General features: G+C 41.0%; 1 protein-coding gene across 1 annotated transcript in view; it reads right to left on the bottom strand.

Annotated features, from left to right (window-relative positions):
• LOC135476880 (polycystin-1-like protein 2) overlaps positions 1–22246 on the bottom strand; it is a 31207-nt gene that overhangs the window by 5718 nt on the left and 3243 nt on the right. The window contains exons 2-18 of the mRNA XM_064757023.1: positions 21516–21697; positions 20231–20404; positions 19046–19198; positions 17910–18034; positions 16141–16281; positions 13921–14058; positions 13358–13454; positions 12669–12916; positions 12127–12363; positions 9731–10211; positions 8514–8650; positions 6633–6872; positions 5853–6023; positions 3886–4046; positions 2805–3519; positions 2243–2372; positions 17–258 (exon numbers count right to left, since the gene is read on the bottom strand). Coding sequence (XP_064613093.1) covers positions 17–258; positions 2243–2372; positions 2805–3519; positions 3886–4046; positions 5853–6023; positions 6633–6872; positions 8514–8650; positions 9731–10211; positions 12127–12363; positions 12669–12916; positions 13358–13454; positions 13921–14058; positions 16141–16281; positions 17910–18034; positions 19046–19198; positions 20231–20404; positions 21516–21697 — 3772 coding nt within the window. The remainder of the gene's footprint in view (positions 1–16; positions 259–2242; positions 2373–2804; positions 3520–3885; positions 4047–5852; positions 6024–6632; positions 6873–8513; positions 8651–9730; positions 10212–12126; positions 12364–12668; positions 12917–13357; positions 13455–13920; positions 14059–16140; positions 16282–17909; positions 18035–19045; positions 19199–20230; positions 20405–21515; positions 21698–22246) is intronic.

The following is a 22246-nucleotide window of genomic DNA, read 5'->3' as shown; positions in this document are numbered from 1 at the left end:
AGACCAAAATACTTACATTTTCAAGTCCAAGACGTTTATCCATCTGCATTTTGACCATCATCTTGTAGATATTTTCCCTTAAAGCGTGACTGCGCATGTCTCTGTTAGCGTAGCCGATCGTGAAAATAACGAAAAGAAATATTGTGTACAAGGTGACTTCCTTGACGATTCCAAACGCTGTTCTCTCTTCCCGGCGTGCATTCTGAGATATCTTGACAGCTTCCTCTTCCAGCGGGCCCCGTGAGTGTTTAGTGGAACCTGAAAAGACGACATCGATTAAGAGAAGAAATCAATATTGACAACGCTTGACAGCAAATTCAAATTTCAGCTTCGCAGTCCGTGGACAATGTTTCAAATATAAATACATGAAGTTTTCGAGAAAACTTTACCGATATTTCACATGTGGATATATGGCAGGAATAGTCGTTTCTGAACTGTCAAAATAAGTTCAAAGGAGTCGGAAAACCATTATTTGATTCTTCATTTAATAGCTGAAGTAATCATGAGCTAAGACCGAGACCTGGTCCCTTTACATTGTTACAGTGTGTATATTTAAATGTGATGAGAATACAGAATTGGTATTGCAATTAATATCATATCTTTACGCATAGCCATGGTGCTATGTGACGTGTACTGTTTTATTATTGGCTGGGATGGTCTATCAGCTAGCTGCCGATGGTCGTGGGTTTCCCCTGGGTTCTGCCCGGTTTGCTCTCACAATAATGTTGGCCGCCATCGCATAAGTGAAATATTACTGAGTACAGCGTAAAACACTAATCATATTAAATAAATAAAATAAATATTATTAGGTATTTACCATAGTATAAAACCCTAACTGAAATAAATTGACAAAAGCCGTATTTCACCCCTTACCCGGCTATCACACGGTAATCGCTTGTCTAGTTTAAGTCCCTGTATTGTAGTCTTTAATATTGTAAATAATGACTTTGTCTCTGAAATGTAATTTAAAATGTATAAAAGGGCTGACGGGTGCATCCAATTCTTTCAACTGTTGTAGAGGAAATCCGGTGCTGATATAATGCATGTATTGTCCAAGATTCCTGTGCTGGAATACGGTTTCCAAGAATATCTGAAATGTGCTCTTACAGATTCAAATCCGGACTTATGGACTCCATGAAGTATGCGATGTAGAATGGAGGTTGTCATCCGGGCAACATTGAAGCTATACGCACTATATGTGACCTTTGCTGGTTCCATTTTACTCTGAATGTAGAATCAAAGTGACTTCTGTACTCTAAATATACTCCTGATTTGTACTTATGAACTATGAATGTTTATTAAGAAGACATGATGTCTTCTTGGGAACATATTCTTATCATTGTGTCATATCATCATTAAATTCTAAACTTTGATGACATTTTCGATATTTTTCTATCCCATATGCTGCCTTTACAGGTCACAGATGCATCGGCGAGGTCAGTTTGTTAGTATTCTCAGAACACGAATTATTGTATTTGTAATTCGAGAACTTCATTGAGCTTCAGTGTATGTATTTGTTATTTTCGAGTTCTACGGGGAAGAATGGAACAATGGTGATTGCTGTTTGCACGAACTTGAAATATAAACACTTCATATCCATTTCGGTCTCGAGGCATGCGTATGGCATTGGTTGATTTATTTATTGGATTGTTATGTAACCACACACTCAGAAATGCTTCACTGATAAATGCACTTCACGTAAGGGCGAATTAAACCGGAGTGTTAGAAGAAATCACCAATCTTTGGCATATTGCTGAACCTTTTCACAAAAGACGTACAGGTATGCACGCCATATTGGAGTAAGTGAAGTGTTTTTCAAAAGCCTTTAGACCGCAAAAAAGGGGCCACAGGACCACCCTCAACCGTTTACTGACACCTGTGGCCTATTTCACAAAGCCATTTCTGACTTAGGTCAAAATCTGAAATACTATCTTAAAGATTCTTCTTCGTCTTTGGAAATGGACCTCATCAATCTTATCTTAAAACAAATATATCTAAATTTCAACTTCCTGTCCCCAAAACTAAGATTCGGTCCCAAAAATCGGCCCCAAAAATCGGTCCCAAAAGCAGCAAAAGTAGAGGAATTTACAAATTTCCTGTCAAAGAGCGGTTTTCAATCTGCACCTTGTTTGTGACAGCGAATGAAAAGTTGGACAAGCACCTTGAACTGCTGAAGTACGACCCGCTCTGATTGTGGATGTGAACTTGGTGACTAATGACGTAGCAGGTTAAGATCTCTTACCTGTTTCATTATCTTCATTACAACCTTCTTTAACGTTGCTTTTCTCCAGCTCGTCTTTGTCTAACTCTGCACCGTTGTCGTCTTTAGGTTTCCGGAAAAGCACCGACAAGATCACCGTTAGCAAAAGTACCTGTGACAACAATGCAAGAATTAGTGGAGTGTTTTTTGCTTGTGCTGTATACAAATGGTGTATGTTTGCCTAAAAAGTTTCTGGGCGACAGTGTACTGTTCTGGAGATAAATAGTTCTCTTTCGAGTATAATTTACAGCGAATTGCATGAGTCATTACACAACCAAGGCACTTTTTTGTTTTTAAGTGCTGTGCCATTAGGCACGAATCAGATGTACACAACCATGATGTAAGGTAACGGCAAAATGGGTGTACTTAATTCGATGCGTAAACGCCCAGTAATATTAGTTTTTGTGAATTATTTACAATATATTTCCATGTCGTAAAATACAGTAAAATATATAAAAGACACGTGCTATAGGCTAGTGTCATAGAGAAGTATAACGTATCGGCTACTCGCTTTGTAGCTGAAGAAGGTCTACGAAAAATTTACCTTGATAGGGTCTAGTACAATGAGCGACTCAAAGAACGATAGTATGAAGGCTGTCAGCCACTCATCAGACTTGGTGCTGCCCCACTCTTGGCTGTAGAGGAACAAGAAGAAGGCGGGGACAGCCACGGACAGAAAGAGTAAACCCCATGCCAAGTAAACGCACGAGTGTGGTAGCATCTTCTCCTTCGGACTGTACGTGCGCTGGATAATCATCACTTCTGCCAATTTTGTGCGTTGTTGAAACCGCGAGGGACAGCACTTTGCGAAGAGACGGTCTAGAGGAGATGCTTTAGACATACTGTGAGGCTTGGACTTCTTGAACATCAGAACTATGCCAAGATTGACAGGGGTAACGATGAGAATGCTGATGAAAGAAACGTAAATCTGCTGTAGTGAAAATCTAAATGAACCCACGGAAACAATGGCGGGACGGACAACATTGTCTTCGGCTTTATAAAACATGGCGCTGGCGATCATCGTAAGAAAGAGCAGGGATAGACAACAGGAGAGTCGCTGGAGGCGTGTGAAGTGGCTCTGGTTGGGACGCATGACCACGGAAAGCCAAAGGTGACTGTCGGTGATATTTGTACGAATGTTGTCGTTGAACAAATTCCCGAAGGTTACTAGATCGTCCTTTCCACACACCGGTAGCGTACGCTCAATTTTCCCGTCATCTTCGTCCACAGCCAACCACCGTTCACAAGGAAAGATGTACCTGGACAAAAGATACTATCGTTACTTTCAAGCTTTTGTTATTGTTTCGAAATATCTCTGTCGGTATAAAAGTTTTATGTTGAACTCAATAAAATAACGTCTAAACGTTTTTCGTAACTGGCCAATCGATTAACACTTAACCACTCACACATGTTCATACCTACAATATTATCTGACAATTAGTAAACTCACCAACACAATAAATCATTATTTCGGCAGTATCGTATCACAATTTTGGGGAAAATATGCCCTGACTAAGAAGCATGCAACTAAGAAATGAAATCATGAATACGTTTCAGGACACGTTACACAAAAATGGTGATTTTGTTTTAATCTAGAAAGCGTATATCTTAATCGGACATCTTACCGTTTGTCCTTTTGAATGTCTTCCACCACGATCTTGTGCAGGAACCAAGATGCCTTGTCTCCTTCCCCGGTATCATCGTGCCACACCCTGATATACATGAGGTCCCCAAGGGGGTAGGGGACAGTCATCAGGTAGTTCATAACGCTTTGCCGAGGATGTTCCTATAACACATTGTGATAATCATTGCGGTACCCTTCCCGCTCATTGGTGACTCGGGCCCTACACCCACTGGCCGTTGTTATTTACTGTTATATATAGGTACATCTATGAATGAACATTAAATTAAACAAATCGCGAGTACGACGTTAAATCCCAAGCATACATACATACCAACATACATACCTACATACATACCTACCTACATATACACACACTTACATACATACATACATACATACATACATACATACATACATACATACATACATACATACATACATACATACATACATACATACATACATGCATACATACATGCATACATACATACATACATACATACATACATACATACATGCATACATACATACATACATACATACATACATACATACATACATACATACATACATACATACATACATACATACATACATGCATGCATGCATACCTACCTACCTACCTACATGCATGCATTCATCCATACACTTAATACATTTAATTTCAGTAAAACAACTATCACGCACAAAAGGCTATACATATATTAGCTGTAAATGTGACGTCATAATGTCTTGTACTAGGACATACTGCATGTATGCCGTCTTAATACGTATTAATAAATGTCTTACTTTGTGACAGGTCATACTACAGGTAAGAAGTCGTGATATAAATTAATCGTGACCCGAAGGGTTTAGAACGAGAGCACGGCACAACGACCCAGGAATCTCCCACCAAGTCCATCTCATGTTGGCTTCCTCTCCGGTCATACGTGATAAGGTCTGCAGTAACCTGCTGAAAGTAATGGGTTTCTCCCCGTGCTCTGCCCGGTTTCCTCCCACCATAATCCTGGTCGCAGTCGTGTAAGTGAAATATATTTGAGTACGGCGTAAAACACCAATCAGATAAAAACGTACATTATTAAATGCCATGTCTTACTTTGTGACAGAACACACTACACCATGCATTAACAAATGACATGTCTTACTTTGTGACAGAACACTCTACACCACACATTTACAAATGACATGTCTTACTTTGTAACAGGACACATTACACCACACATTAACAAATGTCATGTCTTACTTTGTGACAGAACACTCTACACCACACATTATGAAGTGACAGAACACACTACACCACGCATTAACAAATTTCATGTCTTACTTTGTGACAGAACACTCTACACCACACATTATGAAGTCGCAAAACACACTACACCACACACTAACAAATGACATGTCTTACTTTGTGGCAGAACACTCTACACCACACATTATGAAGTCGCAGAACGCACTACACCACACACTAACAAATGACATGTCTTACTTTGTGACAGAACACACTACACCACACACTAACAAATGACATGTCTTACTTTGTGACAGAACACTCTACACCACACATTATGAAGTGACAGAACACACTACACCACGCATTAACAAATTTCATGTCTTACTTTGTGACAGAACACTCTACACCACACATTATGAAGTCGCAAAACACACTACACCACACACTAACAAATGACATGTTTGGGGCAGGACACACTACATATATGCGACCTTAATATACATTAAGACATATCAAGTAGTATAGATTTTGAAGGTATTTTATATCTACTTATCCTATACTTGGCAGATCAGATATTTCAAACCTTAATCTTGGACAAGTTTAGTTGCTGTAATTGTGATGTTGCAGAGTTATTCTAGTCAATTACGTAATCATGTGTTACAATGTAATTCAGATAAATTAACAAATTTTCGCGGTTACAGTGTAGTCAATGTTGTCTGTAATATTACAATACTTACATCCCGGATTCCGTCATAAAAGGCCCGGATGCTGGAGTCCTCGTCTTCTCCCGATATGACAAATCCAACACGTGACTTTGTTCCGGACCCCGGCCTCATGCCCGTGGTCACCGTGATGATATAGACGTACTGGTCCCGGGGGTCATTGTCAACCAACGGTGTGATGCCCCACTGTAAAGTAATGGGGATCCAGGGGTTACAGTAGGAGTGGTAACAACAGGCAGAATGTCTCAATTCATTATGTGTAACTATGGATCAATTACACAAAGTTTTGACTTAGATAGACATTTAAAGTTTGATTTAAACGGTTATTTTTGGACCTCGGAAGCATCAAGTTCGTGTACCAACACAGCGCTATGAACTGGCATTCCATGTCGATAATCGCAAGAATCATTTGCAAAAAAACTACAAACAGAACTTTCGAGGGGAATACGAAAAAAGTAATAAAGTAAAGTATAAATGGCACATACCTGCTTATTGAACGGTGTGTGAGCGGGGAAATCTACACATCCCCTACCCCCCCCTTTCCAGCCCAAAAGTGGTGCTAGAACACGCACCTATTTGTGTCCCAAAGGTTAGAAGGCAAGTGCTCTAACCATTGCTTTTCCATGTGCTCCCAATAGGTAAATAGTATAGTAAACGGCTACCTGGTTTCCTCCCACAATAATGCTGACCGCTATCGAATAAGTGAAATATTCTTGAATGTGGCCTAAAACATCAAATAAATAAATATAAAGTATAATGAATAGGACAACGTATGCACGTTGGCGTGTGTTTTACCTTCACAAAGTCCCCACAGTCTTTATGTCTCGCCCAGACGGCTAGCAGAGCGTAGACAACCAGAAGAGATATGATCGTACCGAACACAGCGCCGTTGTTTAACAAGTCGATTTTTGTGAACACGGTAGAGAAGTCGATTTTATTCACGGGAACGACAAAGGACGTTGCCAGAGTAAAGCGTTCGGTGAAGGGTTTCTCACAGACGCATACCGACGATGTCTCAGACGAGTCTTTGCTCACCTGCGAGGCAAATGCAATGGGACGAGTTTTAAATTATGAAAAATATTGCTGCACAAATTATACACTGAAAAATAAAATAATAGACATATAAATTTCAAATAGCAAATTTAACGTACAATTATCTAAGTGGGCTGTCGACCGTTTATTGTCATGACGGCCACGAGAACAGAGGTAGAAAAAGTATTTCCAATACGCAGAAGCACATGATCCCGTAAAAGCCATTTCTGAAATCATACGCATGACCAAATGGTGCCAACAGACAATTTCCTGTAAAATTCAAAGATGTTGATAAAGCCTTAAGGGTAAAGTGAACACTTAGATAAAGATTTATTTATTTATTTGATTGGTGTTTTACGCCATACTCAAGAATATTTCACTTATACGACGGCGGCCAGCATTATAGTGGGTGGAAACCGGGTAGAGCCCGGGGGAAACCCACGACCATCGGCAGGTTGCTGGAAAACCTTCCCACGTACGGCCGGAGAGGAAGCCAGCATGAGCTGGGCTTGAACTCACAGCGACCGCATTGGTGAGAGACTCCTGGTCCATTACATTGCGCTAGCGCGCTAACCAACTGAGCCACGGAGGCCCCTACTTAAATAAAGATGAAAGACCATTAAACACCGTCCAGGAATATAGTTTGATTTATTTTTTCAGAATTTTTCTTTTTATTCTTTAAACATATTTTCCCGGATAATATTTAATGGTCTTTCATCTGGCATGTACTTCATGCTAGTGTGTTATTTGCCTTTAATTGCAGAACCATGACGTTTTCCTAACATGAACAATAACCACAACAGCTTGGACCTGGAAAACTACAGCTGCAAAGTCAGGCTTTAAATGGAGAGTGTATGCGTCAAAATCGACACTGGTATACCAGCCGTCAACCACAATGACCTCATTAAACCTACGATTTGGATACTAATCTAATTCATTTGCATGGATCATTCCTTACTCCTTGGGAAATATCTGAAAAATGTGGAGGGGCCTCCGTCTCTCAGTTGGTTAGCGCGCTAGTGCAGCGTAATGACCCAGAAGCCTCTCACCAATGCCGTCACTGTCCAGCTCATGTTGGCTTCCTCTCCGGTCGTAAGTGGGTCTGTCTGCAACCTGCGAAAGGTCGTGGGTTTCCCCCGGGCTCTTCCCGGTTTTCTCCCACCATAATCCTGGCCGCCGTCGAATAAGTGAAATATTCTTGAGCACGGCGTAAAACATGAATCAAAATAAAGCAAATAAATAAATGAAAACTGTGGACTGTTTCTGTTTACATTAACCAGCCCCGATTTCCTACTTTATATACTTGCTCACAGTGTCTTGGAAATTGGCTGCTTTTGCCTAATATTGCTTAAGCCATGATGTTAGCGAGGGTTTAATTTGCTACTATTTTAACATTTGCAAGAACAGTTAGAATAAGACCCTAACTGAGGTAAACTGACAAGGAGCAGGATTTCACCGATCACATTTACGTGTTAGGACATGCCAGCTATCATCGTCTCGTCCCTGCTATGGTTTTACTCTAAATGCAGTCTTTAATTATATTGTGATAATTAACAGCTGGACTCCAGCAAGCAGTGTATTTGACATGAGCTTAAATACAAACAGAATTCGTAATAACAATATGTACATGTCTGTTTGTCTTACCGAGCACGTGTGAGTGGACCAGGTATCATCCTGCCAGGTTTTACACCCCACCGTTCCCACTCCGAACCCGTAATCTGCTGTTATAGTACTGTTGTTTGAGGACGCCGTGTCACGCTTATGTCGGGTACTGACGACGCCTACGTAAAAAAAAGAATTGACGGTTCACTGTTTTGCTAGAATCCGTAAGTAAGTGTTTGGGTAAATCCGTTCTCTGATTGATGACGGATTGGGTAAACCCCTTCTGAGGATTCCATCCAGCGATTTCACAGTCTGGCACATGATCTCTGCCAATATGTATATACGGCCAAGACAAGTCGTATTGATGTAAATTTGACCTTTTCTGCATTTCTGCATATATATCCTTCACTGTAACAAATTACACTGTAATTTTATGCGCTGGCAATTTTGTGAAAAGTTCTCTTCACTGTAGATTTACAAGATGTGGTGTTTAACATTTACACCCAAAAGAGTAGTATATTTCCACATATACCACTATAAATATTCAGTTAACTCCATTCCAAATTCACAAAATCTACACATCTACCAAGAAAACCAGTGTACATTATATAGCAAAGTGCACCGTAAACGGTCAAACCGCTACAGTTTTACAGACAATGCTGTAAACACCCATCGACTAGAGTAAAATTACACCACATATAATTGCGCTGGAAAATGGTGTAAAATATTTACAACATGATTTACTGTAACAATATACAGTTCTTCAGGCTGTAAATTTGATTTATTTATTTGATTGGTGTTTTACGCCGTACTCAAGAATATTTCACTTATACGACGGTGGCCAGCATTATGGTGGGAGGAAACCGGGCATAACCCGGGGGAAACCCACGACCATCCACAGGTTGCCGACAGATATTTCCCCGTACCGCCGGAGAGGAAGCCAGCATGAGCTGGACTTGAACTCACAGCGACCGCATTGGTGAGAGACTCCTGGGTCATAAGGCTGCGCTAGCGCGCTAACCGGCTGAGCCACGGAAGCCCGCCTGTAAATTTGCATTCAATTCTTACAGTGTTACCCATTTCTGAGACATTTAAACAGAAAAGTCGTTCATTTGCCTCAAAGCCCAACTTAAAAAGGGCAATGTGTAAACTGTACTTCATGATAAACATAACGAACTATTTGTCTCTTTGCTTATTGCTTGTAAAGACTAGAGCTAGATTAATGTAAATGCTAATAAGAATATGACGAACTGCTTTACCTAGATCATAGGGTCTCAGGCCAACATAGACCGCTCCGGCTCTAGGCAGGCCTCGCTCAGGGCACATGACCTTCAACTTAGTGTTTCCGTTCAGGGTCGAAGTCGGCGGAATCTCTGTCTTATAATCATATTCAGAGGACGTCGGAAACTCTCCAGACCGGAAGTAAACGTCATATTTCACGTGCGGTATTGATGACATCAAAAACAGAATGATGGCGTCATCTACCGACTTCAGCTCTATCTTGTGATACAAGAGTTTGTCGTGGTCGAGGGGTATGAAGCGAGGCGTCACTGTGGTGTACGTCACTGGGTCGCGGTTGCGAACTGACACAGTTTGTTTTACTTTGACTTCAGTGAAGTTGCTCAAACTGTCGACATCATTTTCTTTTCCACTGAAATCCATGACGAAAGCTGCAGAAGTCACTCCGGACGACACACCGTCCTCGTCCCACACAAATGGATTCTTGTGAAAAATGGTGGTCTAGCAAAAATGTTATGAAAAGTTTCCTGATAAAATATTCTGTTATTCTTAAGAGAAAGTCTGTTGTCCAAGTGATGGTAGAATATGTGCTGCTTTTATAACATAACACTGTCACATCCAACATAATATTCTGTTATGCCAGATTGACTGAATATATGTGTTATATTTACCAGAGTAATCTAGCATCACACAAACACCAGGCTTTTTGTTAAACTTAACAGGTTATTTTTTTAGAGTTTCAAAATCAACTAGAACGGGTCCAGTCTCATGCTACGTTTGTGGCTATCTCATAAATCTATGCGTCAAAACAGACATTCGTATACCAACCGTCAACCAAGACGTGGGACAGTTGTTTAGGTCAACGAGAAATACCTACTGGTTCTGGTTTAAGACGATTTCCTGTAGCCACACTGTACTTAGCCAAAAGTAATAGTTTTCTCTGGGCTATATCCGGTTTCCTTACCCAATAACCGTATCGCCGTGGTGAAAAGTTAAAACCTCTATCAGATAAGTAAAATAATATTTATTTCGTTGGTCTTTAAACATACTTTACAGGAGAGTTTGAGATAATAATTCATATTCGATAATCAAATCAAATTTTCTCATTTACGAGATTAACCCGTATTACTGCTTTTCGGTAAATATCATTCTTGCACCTGTACTGTTATATAGCATTAAAATCCTTCCTAAAGTTTGAAAAAAGAATGAAGCGATTTGCTTCGTAAATTTTAGGAGCTTAATTAGAGATTTTGTGGAGCAACACGTGCACAGACGAGGCTATACTTTGTGAAAGGTAATTATTTGGGCTTTTCTAAAACAATAGCAAAATTCCAATGGATTTGTTCTGGTCGATTTTTTGATAAAAAATATCTCCGCTTCAGGCGCTGTGTTCAAAAGATTAACACCTATATGAAATCGTAGTTCCCGGAACAGATCGCCCAACTTGGCCAGATATCTCACAAATCTCTTGACATAAAGCCAGAGGCGAAAAAGCAAACGTTAGATTCGAACACGGGACCTCATTGGTCAAATGCCTTACAGTCGCAGCGAGCCAGTAATTATCTGCCCGAGGTAGCGAGGCCCAAAATAAATCAATCAATCAATTAATAACTTAATCTATTATTGACCAAGCAGGACACTATAATTAAATTCACTATGCCGCAGAACATTATTAAAAAAATGTACCACCATTTTTACGGAACTATAGAGGAATTTGTACTGGAGTCATTTAATTTGCCAGAATTGTAGTCGAATTTTTAAATTTCTTCCCCTTCCAATGCTCTCTTGCTTTTGGTGGAATTAAGAGGTCGACATAGCTCGAATGAGTGTTTAACCTGTATTATATATTGTTATAAGCCATAAGGCGATAGCGTGCCTTCTGTCAGCCTTGTATCAGACAGTTCTGCTGTGTTATATGAGACGATTTTAACCAACGCCATAAGCTATTACTGCAAAAAAACTGGCACGTCAAGGCTATTCCACCAAGCGCCTGGTTTTACTCTCTATGCTGTACGTCTTCATTATATGACATTCACCCTAAATCTCTTAGGTTTCACAGTGAGTATAATTCTTGTGTACGTAAATATGGACGGAGTGTCCAGAATCTTTGGCAATGTGTTTCATAACTTTTTCACTGAGTTTAATTCCACTTTCGTCTAGAACACTCCTTGCGTCTTTCCAACACACTGAAAACTTGACTTGTTCTTTCTATAAATCCGCACATTTGTATTGTATATACTTCCGTAGATCTTTTGTGGTTTGCGTTGAACGTTGTTTTCGCAATCCGTCTTGCAATTACTGACCAGGAATGTCCAGTTAGGTTGACCGCTGGTATGCGAATGTTTTGGCGTTTAGATTCAAATGCCGATAACGGTAAAGAAAAGTAATACAACAGAACAACGCCTTCTTGTCTTACCTTAAATGTAAATGCTGGATTTTCTCTGGCTTCAAAATTTCCCATGTCCAAACTGAACTGCACTCCATCTCGTTCAGTCCGTCTTCCTAGAAATGACTTAAAGTCAAGCTTCTCCACACTCGCCGTCATTCTTTCATCTTTAAAATCTTTGGGTTCTTGACCAACAGCCAGAAATTTGGAAGCCATGTCCAGGGCTTTGTTGATTGCATTTTCCAGTGGCTGTGTAGCTTTCTTTGCCTGCGAAATAAATAATTTTTCGCTATTTTAGAACATGGATGTGGGTTAATAGTCATAAGTAGCTTATGATCCGGTCAAACTCTTTGGCAAGCACCGTGAATAAATATTAGTACGGAATTGTACTTTGTGCGTAAAGCGTACGATATCAGGTCAACGTTTGAGTTTAACTAAAACAACAATACTAGAAAGCAAAACATTCAAAAATAAGCACTCTCGGCACCTCCACCACCACCACTACCCCCACCCCCACCCCCCACCCCCGCCCAAGAAAAATAATCGGTTAGACGGGGACACATGATGTTTACCAGTTTTTGCTTGTGCTTTGCCTCGTACTGTTCTTCTTCGTATGTCCTCATCAGGAAAAAGGCTCTTTCATTGTCATGGAGATCGGCGTTTTCTTTAGCCTTTTCTCCGTCACTTAGAGCATCGGATGGTAGGTAGCTGTTCTTAAGGCTCATCTGCTGTCGCACAACGTCCATGTCCACCTCGGTTGGTATTATGGGTACTGCGGGTAATACCACCCCGATCATGTTGTCCACGCAAGACAGCAGTGCTGAAAGAAGTTATGAAGCCGAAAGGTCAAAATACTACTACCAGTAGGGACTTAAAGTTCTTTAAAGTTATAAAAACAAAAAAAGTTAAGAGAGCATTAGTGATACTTTGGAATGTAGATGTCAATAATCTTTCCTCTGACGCCCACTGATACTTTTAAGCCTTAAATTTTGATATTAATTTGATATCATGAGAAAACGCAATACCGTTACAATTGCTGAGTGTTTATTATCTCACTGTAATCAAATCAGCCCAAACTGCGTGTTTTTTGTTTTTTTTGTTTTTTTTTTTGCAAAGTTAGAATAAAATCCTAACTGAGGTAAACTGACAAGAGGCTGTATTTGACCGGTTACGTGAGACTATTTGCCAGGTATCACACTGTCGCGGCTGCTGTAGTTTTACTCACTATGTTGCACGTCTTTAATCATATTAAAAGACTTACAAGTGAGAATTTCGTCCACTTGCGTGTCACTAAGATCTTCTGTCAGCAGATTTTCCAATGGATCCGTTAGTCCCGTTATCACACTCATCGCTGTTTCCTTTTGGAAAACAGAAAACACCAGACTCTTTTTCATTTTATAGGTCGGAAAGTAAAGAATAATTTCTCTCATACAGTTATACAACTACGGTTAGATTAAAGGGCAATAGAAGACGGGTAGAACTCATGGGAAATCACATGCCTTTTGATTTTCACTGGAAGAAGCCGGGAACTGCATTCAGCTCCAGTGAGTGTAACGCCTAAGATGACAGGACCAGCGAGACTGTTTGGAAAAACATAGTCGGTTACTGGGGTAAATAGTACCGACTATTCCAAGAAATGTAGTAGGCCATTAGAATAAATATATGGATGTCTTTTAGTTAAGGTAAATGTTAAGATCAGATAACTTTTTTATATGTATAGTGGCTCTGTACATCATTATGCGCTTACGATAAACGAATTGCTGTTCACCCTCATGCCCTAACGACCACCCTCAGCCACATTCACACCCACAAAGCACTGCTCACCAAACCGTCGTCACTGACATAGTCCGGTTGCTGAACCAAAGTTCCCATGGTACTTGTCACATAGAAGACGGTATCTAGGGATACGTCTTCTGTGCGGTTCAGCACATTCGCCAAGGAGCCAATGTATCCCTCAGTTTCCTGTTACACACACATATATAAATATAACAAGATTTATTATACCAGAAGAACAGGGAAGAATTTGATTTGATTTGGTTAGATACGTGTTTAATCCTGGGGAATCCTCGTGATAGCGGTGAGGAATGTGCGTGGAGGAATATTGATATTGCACATATTCAGACAGAGCCAGTCCTATTTCGTACATTCCACCAAAGGACAAACAAAGAGAATGCCAAATTTACCACGCATTAACTTTTGACCCTTTTGGTCATTGCTGAAAATAATACCTCATGTTCCAAACCTCACCTGTGGACTGATTTGGATCAATGCATATTCGGGTATATGTACAATAAAAAGTTTTCTCGGACTCTTCTCGGATTATCTGAGTTTTTCGTAATTGAAGAAACAGATACATCAACATCAAGAAATAAAATAACAAGTATGAAATTGATACAACATTAAACTCATTATACCCAAACGCTTCAGATAAAGCCAGCCAAAGCTAAGCCAGACAAAGTCAAGCCAGACAAGGCCCAGCCTGACAAAGCTAAGCCAAATATAGCTAAACCGGACAAAACTAAGCCAGGCAAAGCTAGGCCAAGCAAAGCTAAGCCAGGCAAAGGTAAGCCAGACAAATCTAAGCCAAAATGGTTATATTTTTTGGCTTCATTTTTTACTTGATTGATGTTATACGCCGTATTCAAGAATATTTCACTTAAATGAGGACGGCAAGCATTATGGTGGGAGGAATCCAGGCAGAGCACGGAGGAAATCCACGACCATCCGCAGGTTGCTCAAAAATTTCCCACATACGGTATATTGTATTGTTTCTTGCTAATGTCTGTTATGTTCTGTTCTGTCAATTAGGTTTTGTCAATTAAGTTTTTTTAAAAACATTCGAGTAATTGCCTAAGAAAACATTTTGATTGTTTATGGTAAATTTACATCGGTATCCGTACATAGCCCGTCTGTAGACTGACGTCATCCTCTTTGACCAAAAACATCGCGAAAGTTTTTTTTATTAATTTCTTCAGAATCGTCATGAATTTGGGCGTACTGCACTGCGGGTTATACGTTATTGATATATGTAGTCTTGATAAATTCAATACTGTCAGGCTTTCCCGTGATACAACGTTTAACGAACTTAAAACACAACAATAACATGCCAAAAGTATCAGTAATCTTTGATTGGCTCCTGTCATCCAAGTTTTGGAGACAAGGTCGTGTGCGAAAGGCAGTAAACCATGAAGAATCAACATGTATCACTGTGTTTTAACCGTTTAGTGTAGCTTTTATAGTAGGGTATTTTAAACGCGCGAGACTGCTGAGATACGACGAAAACAATACGCCGATACAATTTCGTTTCAAACCGCCTACATCCTCTCCAAAACAGACCTGCGTGAGTTTGTCCTGTAAGGCTGTGTCTTTTGGTGTAAGAAGGTCGGTCCACAATTCGGTCCAAGGAACAGCACTCTTGTTCCCCTGGGGCACGTCCAGTGGCTCGGCACCCAGCCAAGGGTCAGTTGAGTCAGGGAGGGTTGAGTTATCCACAGGCAAAAGTCTAACGGAAACAAGGTAAGTGTATGTGATAGAAAAGAAAAAAATTCAGACCTGTAAACGACTAAGCATAAACAATCGCCTTAGGTTACGTTCAGTTATCTAAAATCTAGCGTTGTCTGCTTACAACATTGCCAATCTTTATCCACACAAGAAGAAAAAAGAAGGAAACATAACCGAGGTCCTCTTGCAAGCTGCAACACATGCACTTCACCCCATGACCAAGAACCACAACCTCGTTCCTCGTAGAACTGCTTGTCAACTAGAAATTAAATTTATTATAAATTTTAGTCTAAATGGCTTAAAATGCGGCGACACAGTGTGATAACTAACATCTGATCACACTTTCTATTTATTTATTTATTTATTTGACTGATGTTTTACTCTGTACTCAAGAATATTTCACTTATACGACGGCGACGAGGATGAGAAGAAACCTGACAGAGCCCGGGGAAACCCACGACCATCTCACAGAGCTTCTCACGTACAACAGGAGAGGAAGCCATCATGAGCTGGACTAACCACACATCATAACCAGTCACTCACCAATGTGTTGATGACTGAAGAAGCACTCTCGATAAAGCGCGATGTTTTCTGGATGTCCCCCTCCTTCACAGACTGGGCTAAGTCAACGCTGAGATCATCCAGAACTGACGAGACCTCGGCCAGGTTGTTCAAACCGCTATCCTTGGGAGCGGCGGGTTACCTGGCAACAGACGATTTCGGTTATTTATTTAGCTGTATGGCGTTTTACACCGTGTCCAATTATATTTCACTTCTGCACGGGCAGATAGGTCAGTTGGTCACGAGACTGGACTGACCCGAGAGTCAGTTGATCCTAATAGACCCGATGACAACTTTCCCGCACGAGTGCTTTTCTTTGTACACAATTTGAATGCTGATTTCACTCAGTCGCTTAGAACATAACTTGTGTCTTTCCAACATCACGGAAAACTGTCGACTGCATCTATTTGCATGATTCCGTTCTATTTTTGTACTTTATACACTTTCTTGGTCCTTTGGTGGTTTGTCTTATACGTCGTTTTGGGAACTGGCTTTGTGATTATTGACTTGAAACCTCTGTATTGGTTGACGGCTGGTAAGCAAATGTCTGTTTGGACGCATAGATTTCTCATCCTAGACTAAGGATGCTAAATAACGTCAGAAGCTTCATCAGTACCTGCCCAGGCAAGGTGGTTTACTCGATGATTTACTTTACTCAAATCGCCAAGACATGGCTGAAATATTGACGACGTCATAATTTTTCATTATCCACTCATAAACTCGATCGGCGTCATCCAGATGTAATATTCACACACATAGAACAAAAATAAATGAAACCAGGGACGAATTGTGTATATACGTGATCTGTTAACGTTACCAGCACGTCACTGCCATGGGAATGTCATCACTGCACTGCTGGTTGCCGTGACAGATATATGCACGTAACGCTGAGAGTGTTTTGAGAATCTTACTCTCCTCATTCAGAGGTATGTAACGTTCCGTCAACTACCTCTGCTGAAAGAGCTCACAGATCGGATACATATGGCTAATTAACATAATACAGAACGACCAATAAAAACGACCGTATTGTTCTTGTAAGGTTAAGGACAAATCATAAGTATGATTATTTCTGGTTCACTTGCGGGCGATCGGTGAAGTATTATAGAAATAGTTTTTATTTCCTTTGAAAATCGAAACTCCGTTTATTTTATTTGTTTATTTGATTGCTGTTTTACCCCGTACTCAAGAATATTTTATTCGTACGATTGCGGTCAGCATTATGGTGGGAGTAAACCGGGCAGAGCACCCGCAAGTTGCTGGCAGATCTTCCCATGGACGGCTGGTGAGGAAGCCATAATGATCTGGACTTGAACGTACGGCGACCGCAATGGTGAGGGACTCATGGGTCTTTGTGCCGCACTGGCACGCTAACCACTTGGCCATAGAGGCCCTCGAGACTCGGTAGTGGACATCATACCTCGGTATAAGTGATGTTAATGAAGACGTACCTCTACTCTAACCAATGAAATATCGTGGCCAAGATATTTTGTTCGTGCGGAATGTTCATAGGCCAACACGGAGTTGGTCACTTTTCACTAGTATCAGGAAACCACGTGTCTTTCGGCAGAGCATAGAATCGATGGGTTCGAATGATCTACTGTGTCGAGTGTGAGCGAATCCAGGCCGAAGTCGTCATGACATTTATGCAGGCGGATCCTAATGCAACAGTGCCTGTCACATTTCAATTAGAAATACGACCTGTTAAATAATTTACCCGGCATATTATCGGATAAAAGTTGGCTGCTCCGTACCTTAACAGTCACCTTCGTCTGCGCCATTCCATTGTAGGGGTCAAATATTCGTGCTGTGATCTCGACATTGTAGTTGTTTTCCTCTTCCCCAACTATAAGCTCTGTGGGAGGGGACATGCGGCTATCTGGGAAAGCAAAGAAGACGATTGACTGACAGATTGACTGGCTAGTGTTCAACGCTCAAGTTGGTTTTACTAATATGGCGTCGGTCGGGTTTGTAAGTGGAGGAAACAAGGGTGCACGGAGTGGGAAAAAACACCAACTTTCTCGCCAGGTATAGTAGAAACACGAGGAGAAGACATGAACTCTTGGCGAGATATTTCCACTTACTTATTTATTTGACTGGTGTTTCACGGCGGACTCAAGAATATTTCACTTGTACTACGGCGGTCAGCGTTATGGTGTGTGTGTGTGGGGGGGGGGGGGGAACGGGGTAGGCCGGGGGAAACTCACGACCATCCGCATGTTGCTCACAAGCCTTCCACGTACGACCAGAGAGGGGAAAAATCAAGACTAGGATTAAACCCGCACCGTATGTGTTATTATGATTTAAACTTATTTACTTTTAGGGGCCTCCGTGGCTCAACTGGTAATCGTAATGACCCAGGAGTCTCTCACCAATGCGGTCGTTGTGAGTTCAAGTCCAGCTCATGTTCGTGCGTGAGAAGGTGTGTCAGCAACCTGCGAATGGTCGTGGGTTTATCCCGGGCTCTGCCCGGTTTTCAACCACCATATTGATTGCCGCCGTCGTATAAATGAAATCTCCTTGAGTACAGCGTAAAATACCAATTAAATCAATAAATATTTACTTTTACCACTCGGCAACAGTAAGTTACCGAGTACAAGCGATCTGATTGAGAAAATCTACTGACAAATATAAAACACCACACATTGTTGAAACTATGATAGTTGGCAAATGGTCACATGTATTACCGGTGAAATTGGTCATTTCTCCATTTACCTCAGTCATGGTTTTATTCTTACTGTTTACGTAGATACAACGCACACTCTCCCTACCACCATTGTTTAAGCAGATTGTGGTAAAAAGAAAATTGAAAATTATTTGTAAGGACACACATAAAAAATAGATACATGAGTCACAGACTCAATCTCGGGTATGTTCTCCTTCGACTTACTCCCTGAGTACATCAGTCCGGTTTCGTTTCCTGAGGTGACTGTGTACTGGTAGATGAGGCGATCGCCCGTGTCCGACGCTGACCTTACGATTCTCGTGTCTTCATCCACCCAACCGCTGCAAGAAACCTGGAACTTGTCCAAAGCCGCCTGCCCTGTGTAGCAGAAGTACACGGCTTTTAACGGATGAAATACGGCCTCCTGTCAATTTATTTCAGTTTGGGTTTATCTAAGTAGCTTCATTACCAGAGCATGATCACTCCGAGGTTCGAACCAGCGACCCCAGCGTGAGGAAACAACCTACCACCAATACATGTCAAAACGCCAACAATCACAGGACCAACTGGCCTTAGAGGGTAATTGACAAGTAGACTTTCCGGCAAACACCCACTGCTCCCGTTATTTAAAATTTACTTTCTAAGTAGTTCCATGCTTAGAGTGTCAGCTCCACTAAAAATTAAGGAATCTTGTCTCTTAGGATCTCGTCTGTTTGACGTTGCCAGCATGGTGTCCAGCGGGAAATCGAGTAGCAGAGCACACTAAAGTTCTAAATACAACAATGACATTACCTTTGTAAAGTCTTAATTTATCTCGCGTAAAACTATTCTTCTGCTCACGCTTATTTTACCCACATCCAACTGTTTACATATGAATACGGGGAACTGTCTAACCGCCTAGTCCAGAGGCGTAAAATGCACGTTGTTCGTTGAGTCCGGAAGCGTATGTATGTTCCGTGCCAAGAGCATGCACTGGATGCCAGCTAACGTGAGATGGTGTGAGTTTATACGAGACTCCCTTCATGTGGAATATAGGTCTGACTGCTCTGGTGCCAGGGCACAGAATAATCATGTAAAGCATAATAGGTCAATGGATTGTAACACTTGTTTATCTATTTATATATTTGACTGGTTATATATTGCTTAATGCCAAAATTTTTCATTCTTGAGGATCAGTTTATGAACGGGAGTGATCGGGGGTAAACCAACGATCTTTGGTAAGCTATTGACGAAATTCCCCTCATGTGACATGCAAGTAGTACACCATTTCGGTAGAAGACATGTGTTCTTCAACGAACGTAATAGCACCATTGTCGCCAAGGCCCCGCATGCCGTGAGAGTAGGCGAATCTACAAATTGCCTGTCCAAGACTGGATTGATATCCGCACCTTCCGCGCCGTATATACTCACCTGTTTGAGGCGTCACCTGACATGTGCCTCCATAAGGTGGATGGTTCATGCTGAAGGACTCAGTGACTGTGCCTGGAGACTTGCCTTTAATCTGGGAGACGTGCAATTGTAACTCGTATAAATACCCGTCAGTTAAGCTGTACGGCTTGATGGAGATAGAGGAGATGTTTACACCTGTCATGAACATAAGGTTATTACATAAGTTATATTTATTTCATTTGTACTAATTTTCCATTAATACTAATAATAGTAAGTCAGGATTATGAATGAAGGATACCATATTTAACGTCGTACTTAATAATTTTCCAGTCATATGACGACGAGGAGTGATGAGCGTACATACACTGTGTCTCCCTATAGCATAGCGAGTCCATGTCACAGGTTGCGTTTATTCCTCCAGAGAGATATTGAGTATCACATGTAATATTGAATTTATGCCTGCACAGAGATAGTGAGTATTGCATTTAATATATCAGGATATACTATACCTGCACAGAGATAGTGAGTATTGCATTTAATATATCAGGATAGTGAACTATACCTGCACAGAGATAGTGAGTAATGCATATAATATATCAGGATAGTGAACTATACCTGCACAGAGATAATGAGTATTGCATATAATATATGAGTATGTTGCTTGGGGTTTACTTGGCAATTCTTCCGTCATATCTTCAGTCATATGACAACGAGGAGTCATTAGGTGTGTGTACATGTACTGTGTCTTCTTGTGGCCGGCGAGTCCATGTCGCCAAAGTGCAGGCGCCAATGAAGCATCATGCCAAAGACACCATACATGACACCTCACCCAGTCACATTATACTGACACCAGGCTAACCAGTCCTGTTTCATTGCTCTAACCTCTCAGTGCTGAGCACCAAGGGAGGCAGCAACAAGTATCCTTTTTTCAGTCTTTAGTGCGACCTGGCCCGGGTTTGATCCAAGTCTCCCGACTTCGAGGCTCTAACGTTCTAACCTTTAGACCACCGAAGTGGTCCCTCTGACTAGCTGACTAGCCATTTGAATAAGATATAAAAAGTTGGAAATTATATATTTGTGTCCACAGTGTCAAAGTTAGATCCTGCCCAATGTAATGAAAAATGGTGCTTCTATATTATTTGTCAACTATCTATTCTTTGCAGAGAGCAGACTAACCGTTTCATACAATCCGTCCCTTGTATAGTCTTCAGCTTTTGTCCTCTGTAGTCTATGCCGTAATTACATTGTGCTTTGTGCAGTCACTGCCATTTTGCTGCAATAAGCTAAGTAGAACGATTGATCTGACCTGTTGAAGTAAGGCTCCCCAACTCTGTCACCTCTTCAGGGGGATCCTGGAGGCTAACTCTTCTGTATAACGTCCACTGGTGCTCGGCTGCCAACATGTCCTCAAAAGAGCAGTCTAGACAAGTGCTTTCCAGAGTGATGGAAAACTCAGCGTTCTTCCTCTCCAGGCAATTAACTCTACAACTTTGGAAAGGAAAGTAAAATGATTTGTTTGAATGCGTAGCTAAGCCACAATTTATGTAACTTAAATTTACCGATCAAGCGTACGGTTGTGGGATTTCCCAGGGCTCTGCCCGGTTTGCTCTCACCATTATGCTGGTTGCCATAGCATATGTGTGAAATACTCCTGTGTAGGGCGAAAAATACCAATCAAATAAATAAACAAGTAAATCAATTTAACGTCTTCGGGTGATTTTCAGTGGTGTATTCCTAAAGCTTTACAGAAACATTAATTGTGGAAAAGGTTTTATATACTCTCCCCAAAAACGAAACGCTTCGGCGCATCAAAGTGATCATCGTCGAAAGTTTGCTTGTTTTATTAATACTGAGGTTCGGACGTCTCATTCTGTACATTGGCTGATTGTATTCTCCTCAAAACTAAACCGGACTTAATCTATGCGTTTCTTCTTGGGCACTGACTTGGAAAATTAGTAGTGTCACTTGACAAGATACTAGTTATTTCTAGAAATAGATTAAGTGGCTCTTTTTCACCAAATGGCACTTCCAACCTTG

The sequence above is a fragment of the Liolophura sinensis genome, chromosome 10 (genome assembly GCF_032854445.1).
Source record: "Liolophura sinensis isolate JHLJ2023 chromosome 10, CUHK_Ljap_v2, whole genome shotgun sequence".
NCBI lineage: Eukaryota > Metazoa > Mollusca > Polyplacophora > Chitonida > Chitonidae > Liolophura > Liolophura sinensis.
The sequence above is the reverse complement of the archived record's forward strand: the minus strand, read 5'-3'. Positions and strand labels throughout refer to the sequence as shown.